This window comes from Aplysia californica, unplaced genomic scaffold (assembly GCF_000002075.1).
Source record: "Aplysia californica isolate F4 #8 unplaced genomic scaffold, AplCal3.0 scaffold00146, whole genome shotgun sequence".
NCBI classification, from domain to species: domain Eukaryota; kingdom Metazoa; phylum Mollusca; class Gastropoda; order Aplysiida; family Aplysiidae; genus Aplysia; species Aplysia californica.
The window spans coordinates 249363-256509 of record NW_004797416.1 but is presented as its reverse complement, the minus strand read 5'-3'; the positions used below and the strand labels follow the sequence as shown (position 1 = coordinate 256509).

Here is a 7147-nt window from a genome sequence, read left to right as displayed (position 1 = left end):
AAAGAACAAGTAGGATCTGTCAGCAGAAGAAAGAACAAGTAGGATCTGTCAGCAGAAGAAAGAACAAGTAGGATCTGTCAGCAGAAGAAAGAACAAGTAGGATCTCTCAGCAGGTAGTGTAACCAACAAGTCGGCAGTTTGGTTCCACAAATTTGTGTTTGTTGATTTCAGAAGGTAAACCTAACAGGTACCCCTTCATCATATATTTAATTCATTTCAAAGGCAGACTACTTTGACCATGTCTGTCAGGACCAACCAATGCTGTATGGGGAAACAATATTCCAACTGACAGATGGAGAAACTCTCAATAAAACAACTTCTCCAAACAAGAAAAGAAGCCCCATCTTCAGCACCCGTGAAGAACCTTACCATTACACCACAGACACAGGTTAACAAGCACTTCTCTAAAGACAAAAACAAATCAATTGCTGGATGTAAGACTCCAGCAAACACGATTTTTCATTTTGGCACTCGTCTGACTCTTGCAACCAGCCATAGAAATGTACAAAGAAGGTCACTCACTAGAAGTACTCTACAAAACTATGTGCAAAGAAGGCAAGTACTCAAACAAATAAAAATGAAAAAAGAAGGCCACTCTGATACACAAGCAGTACTCTACAGACAAGGATAAATAATTGAGAAAGAAGGCCACTCTGATACACAAGCAGTACTCTACAGACAAGGATAAATAATTGAGAAAGAAGGCCACTCACTCAGAAACACAAGCAGTACTTTGAAGACAAAAAAATATATTGTGCAAAGAAGGTCAGGACCCAACAAATATTTTTTTAAAAGGACACAGAAATCCATTCACTCAAATACACAAGTAGTACTTTTCAAAGACACATAAATGTACACAAAAGGCCAGTTCACTACAAAGAGAAAAAAATGTACAAAGAAGGCAACTCACTCAGAAACACAAGCAGTACTTTGAAGACAAATACAAATAATTGACAAAGAAGGCCACTCACTCTTGTCCTGTTTGAGCCATGAGTCCGGGATAGCCTCCCCCTGTCGTATCCTGTCGAGGGAGGCCAGGAGGCTGTCAACACAGCAGACACTGGAGTACAGGATACCCGGGTCAGCGCAGTGACTGCACTGCTGGACCGAGTCCACCAACCTGCACATGACATAGAATCAATGAAATGGCCAACCATGAAATGAAATTCATTTTGATTGGAGTTTTTAGTTTAGTTTAGTAGAGGTTTTACAGTGCTCGCAACTGCATAAGATCATAATATGAGCGCCAGAAGATTAGAAGTGTTAAAAGAGAGCAACAAACATAAAAAAGAAGAAGGGGAGATAAGGACGATTATGTTTGATAGGAAAGAAGAAGCAAACACACCAAAGCACCCGCTAACCACCCACGGTTAGAGTTTTAAAGCACTTGCAACACAATTAGCTCATATAAGTGTCAAAGATTAGAGGTGTTGCGAGAGAGTGACAAACACAACAAAAAAACAAAACAAAACAAAAAAAACTAGGAGGAGAGATAAGGATATTTGTTTGACAGGAAAGGAGGAGCAAACCACACCAGAGCATCCACCAACACATGACACAGTATCAATGAAATGGCCAAATATAACATGAAATTAAAAACAGAGAAACGAAAAAGCACAGTCAAAAATGTCCAAATTTGCAACCCACTGTCGAGGATTAAAGAGGATGTCTTAGACAAGGAGACGTCTTTGACGGTGTCAATATGATCTGGAAAAAAGTCAAAAGGGGAAGTGGGAAGTGGCTGTTTGTACAGGTTATTGTCTTGGACAGGTGACTGATAGAGCAGGTTTGACTGTATTTGTAAATTGTAGTTAACAACAAATCAGTAAAATAAGTCACAATTCACTTAGAAGCAAAATAGGACAGCTATAACGCCAAAAGAAGCATTAGGATGCTAGAATCTACTATGAATATATCCCAAAGAACAATTACTGCATGGGCAGAACGATGAAAATGTTTGATGAAAATATTGACCCAAGTTCTGTATAATTGAGAGTGGAAAACTAGACATAGACAAAATCAGACATGTGCAGACAGTAGTTTTAGTTGCCATCAAAGTTTGGCGCATTGAGCTTTGCTGTAGCAAACCAACTCAGAGGTCTCTTGACAAAATCCAGAATCAAGCTGTATGATTTATCTCTGGAGCTTTGAGATCCACTCCAATTGCAGCTTGTGAAATCCATACGAACCTGGAACTCTTGGACTTGCGGAGAGAGGCAGCAGTTGTGGAGATGAGTGAGCACTACAAAAGACTAGAGAAAAACCACCCAAACAGGAAAATAATTGAACAGAGACGACCGAAGAAACGGATTCATGGAAGATCAATACTTGACACAGCCACTGAACTAGCAGAAAAACACCATCTTCCATGTAACAGAGAAATGCTGAAACCCTTAAGACCAGAACTCCCCCCCAACACTAACATCAAGAATGCCAACATCAAAACCTCCCTCATAAAAGAGACAGTGAAAAAGGAATGTGACCCAGTAGAACTGAAGACAACAGCTCTGAAGACAATTGACTCCTACCCTAGTGATTCAATTTATATTTATACAGACGGGTCAGCCTTCAAGGGAACTATAAACGCAGGCTTTGGGGTAAGAATTAAACATCCTGACAAAACATGTGAAGAGTTATTTGATGCATGTGGTACTTCTTGTACAAATTACGAGGCTGAGGCAATCGCCATTGAAGCAGCAATCCTCCACCTGACCAACATTTTCATAATGCATCCAAACAAAATCAAGAACACTGTTATATTCACAGACGGAAAGCCAGTACTCCAAGCTTTGGAAAACATGAATTTCGAAAGCCCAGCCTGCCTATCCGTGGCTCAAACAATCAATACGTTAATACAGACCTATGCCGTCGACCTGACACTACAGTGGATACCTGGCCACAGCAACATCCCAGGAAACGACAGAGCAGACACTCTTGCCAAGAAGGGAGCATCACAAACACAAACCTCACAACCCAGTATCACAACAGACAGCCAAGAACATCATCAGATGCAACACCAGGGAACAGTGGCTGAATGGATGGGCAATGGGCAAAACTGTAGGAACTGTATTTGCACACATGACAGCCCCAAACTCTAAAGATGCAATAAATTCCCTGAGTAGAAGAGAACAAGTCACGATATTTCGCCTGCGAACACAACACATACCACTAAATTCCTACCTTAATAGGATCCGCAAGGATACCCCACCCGACTGCCCATTGTGCGACTGCCAGGATGAAACAGTACCACATCACCTCTTTAACTGCCCAGCACTTTGTGACCTGCGTAGCATCTACCTACCTGCCTCCCCAGATATCGGAAACACTCTATACAGCGACAAAGCACAGCTGATTAAAACCTGTCAATTCTTTGCCATATCAACAGACCGAAGGGCTACAACCCAAATGGCTGCTGGATCGGAAAAGTAAAGTAAAGTAAAGCTTTGCTACTGTTCTTAATATAATACATTTCATCTGGTGATTTAAGCTTGAAAAGTTGAGCAGGTTATTTTATCTGAGGGCAGCATTAGTATAAAAAAGAAATTAAAAAATTCATATTGCTTTGATACATCTCCATTTCAACCGCAAATCAACAACTTTTGACTTATCCCCATAAGAAGTAAATTTGTCTAAGGAGAGAACTATCCCCCCTGAATCGAAAGAACTTACAATTTGATCAGTGCCAAATTTGTTTGACCACGGGCTTTCTCCCCTGCAGCACCGCTGGAGCCAATCAATGATATCACTTTCTGGGGCTCTGACATCAGCTGAAAATATAATAATTTTTTTTTAATAGTAGAGGGTTTTACGGCGCTCGCAACAGCATAGGTCATATGAGCCCCAAGGGGCGGGTGTCAACAGAGTAGTCTTTACAGGGAATCAGACTTACTCTGCTCACCTCTCTTGCCTCAACAGTACAAAGTCTGCTTCGACTATCAAGGCACCCCGGAAATAGCAGGTCACAAGAATGTGACAAACATATAAAAGAAGTAGAGGAAAATGACAATAGTAAAGATTAGGAAAGAAAAAGCAGCAGTTCCGTGTTGTAGATCAGGCACAGTTATGAGCGTGACATGATGAATCAGCCCATTTACAATTCTACTGTGCATGAACGAGAAATGTCCCCCCTTTGGGAATGGCCTAAAGACACTACAGTCAGTGGCACTGTCCCGGGCGGTGTGAAAATATTTGGAAGTTTTTTCAAATGCTGTAGTGTTTACATGTAATAGTCTTAAAAGTCTTTCCTTTTAGTATTAGTGCAAGTTTAACAGCACTTGCAACACAATTAGGTCGAATAAGTGCCGACAATTAAATGTGTTACACAAGAGTAACAAATACAAAAAAGAAGCAAGAAAATTTTGAGTTGTTAAGGCTATCAATCCATTAATTTGGTAAAACGACATAAGAATCTCAAAAAATATCCTGCACTGAGAATAAATTAAAAAATTAAACACACTTCCACTGATCATGTCATACCCTTTCATTCGTTCAATTTCCACCAATTCCAATACATCATAACATACCTCCTTGACCACTCGGAGCGCATCGTGGCGGTTCTGCGGCAGAGGGAACATCAACATCTTGTGGAACAGAGACTCTAGCACAGGCCTCAGAGCTGGGATCTCTCCAACCAGGCTGGCCAACTCACCAGCAATGCTGGAAACACAGAAGGAACTCACAGTGCTAATACTTTGAACCTCAGTCAAAAATCAACTATTCAAAGTTGTGCAATGGAATAAGCAATATACTGGATTTTTTTTACACCGTTACAGAAATGATATATCAAAAAAGAAAAACAAGTTTGTCAGAAAACTAAAAATACCGGAGAAGTAATAATAGCAAATACCATGATTCCATAGAAAAGTATTTATAAAAAGCTACAGTTCTGCCGCAGCTGTATTGTTATTTCAAAACATGAAAAGACGACAACAGTCTTCAAAAAACGTATCAAACCCTTTAATAACTCCAAAAGAAAGAAATCATGTTTTAGACTATAATCCACGAGCCAGCACAACAACACTTTACATTCCAGTTGGTAGAGATGACGCAAAAGTAACAGTGTAGCCAGTGCACTCTTATGAGATTCATGTCCGAGTTTGTATGACTTACAGAATGACTGTGACTCATTTGGCTGGATGTCAAATTTGCTCCAATCATTTAAAATCAAATGTTTATGTGTTTTCTTTGCAACCCGAAGTGGACAAACGTGGCGTATCAATGTCAAAATTTTTTAAGATTCCGATGAAATAGACTTGCACGACGTCTCTTCACTTTTACACCCACACACAAAGTGTGTGCAATGGTAAGTCCACATAAATCAAAGGCCAAGTCTTCGTTTTATTAAGCATTTTACAGCACCTGCAACACAATTAGTTCATACAAGTGTCCAAGATTAGAGGTGTTACAAGCAAGTAACAAACACAAAAAAGAAGGAGAGATAAGGAGGACATATGTTTTATAGAAAAGAAGCAGCAAATCACACCAAAGCACCCACAAACACCCACTAGGTCAATTCTAAAAAAAGTGAGCCCTGTCTGATCCTTCTCTTCACCAAAATTGATCCTCGCAACTGCACTACTGAATGAATGTACACAGCATTTAACACTGAAAACATGTTGCGTTAGAGTTCAACTGAGCACCAATAAACAACCTATTAAGGGAGTTACGGGCTCAAGACAAACACCTATGCAATTAAGAATATTTTTTCTCGAATTATAGACAATAACTCACACAGGTTTATTTGAACAGTTCTGAGACAACCAGGCACTCACTTATAGATGACCTTGGCAGCGGCATGAGTAATGTGAGGGGAGGAAGTGGACGATCCTCCTGTCTTTGCGACTTCTGGTCTTCCTGTCTTCTGATTGGCTATCTTCTCAGCCTTTGGCTCACCCAGCAGTACAATCAAGCATGGACAAAGACGTTTCCTGAAAAGAAAAATTTCTCGTTGAACCTTATGAACCCAATCTTTCTTCTTCTCCTACCCCTGCTAGAGCTCAGGGTGCATTTCTTCTCACATTGCAGTTAATTGTTACCAACATGGTATTTTATCTACATAAAATGTAAAATCATCCTTCGCCAGACAAGCAGTTCTGTGCTGCTTTCATATGTATGTACACTGTCAACCAATACATTCAAGTAGACAGCAATGAAGAAAACAAATGAAGGATACAAATAAAATTCAAATCTTTTTCATTTATTTCACAGGATTTGACTTTGTCTCTGCTCGGTGTCTGAATATTTCATGACATAATAAGAAAGGCACTTTCAATGTCATGGTACAAAAGATGCCAAACGTCCTGCCAGCTTCCAATATCATAGCTATCAGTCTGAATATGGTCAATTACAGGATAGCCTACTTTAGAGAAGACATATACAAACTGTTATTTCTGTCTCATAACCTCAGAATTACAAAATTCTATCGGACATTTTGGGGCGTTTTGAGTTACTAAGACCATGCGATAAAAAACCAAATGTTTTATCTGCTCTATCCAAATCGTAGAAAATTCAGAGTATCTATCAAAATATTCAAAGAATTGCATTTGATAAAGCTTGAAATGATAAGAAACTCAAAATCTTTGACATCAAATTTCTCAATACTAGGAACTGAGCAAATAAAACTTTGTAATTCTGAGGTAACAAAATGTCACTGTACTCACCACAGGAGTTCCTGGAAACCTGGGTTATGTTTGATGGCCACGGGTACTTTTTCTAGGATGGTGTTCACACTTTCCAGTAGCACGGGCAGAGCTTGCTTGCCATGCCCCGAACTAAAAATTAAGTAAGAAAACAAAAGAAGGTGACTGGTTGGAAATAACTGTAAATATTGTAAGTACCCATAAACACACTAGATAATTTAGGAGAGGATTGTTTCAACCTTGCCTTTCAGAACTAACCCAGGCTGAGGGTTATTTTGGTAAGAGTTTTACTGCACATCCACCACAGTCACCAGAGAAGTATAGAGATTTATTACCATATTCCGGCAACATTAAAATAACTCCTGAGACTTTCTATGACTACTTTTTTCGCAAATCTAATCATATTTACCCATATTTTCTCTCATAACCTCTCTCAGAAGTCCACCATGGAAGCATGGATCTTGAAAAAAAACCAGAGAGAGAGAGAGAGAGAGAGAGAGAGAGAGATA

General features: G+C 39.6%; 1 protein-coding gene across 1 annotated transcript in view; it reads right to left on the bottom strand.

Moving 5' to 3' along the window:
- Positions 1-971: 971 nt before the first annotated feature.
- Positions 972-7147, bottom strand: part of LOC106011600 (brefeldin A-inhibited guanine nucleotide-exchange protein 3) — a gene marked incomplete at both ends in the record, with an annotated part of 9129 nt that continues 2953 nt past the window's right edge. The window contains 5 exon segments of the mRNA XM_013081789.1: positions 972-1120; positions 3670-3767; positions 4524-4656; positions 5772-5927; positions 6660-6770. Coding sequence (XP_012937243.1) covers positions 972-1120; positions 3670-3767; positions 4524-4656; positions 5772-5927; positions 6660-6770 — 647 coding nt within the window.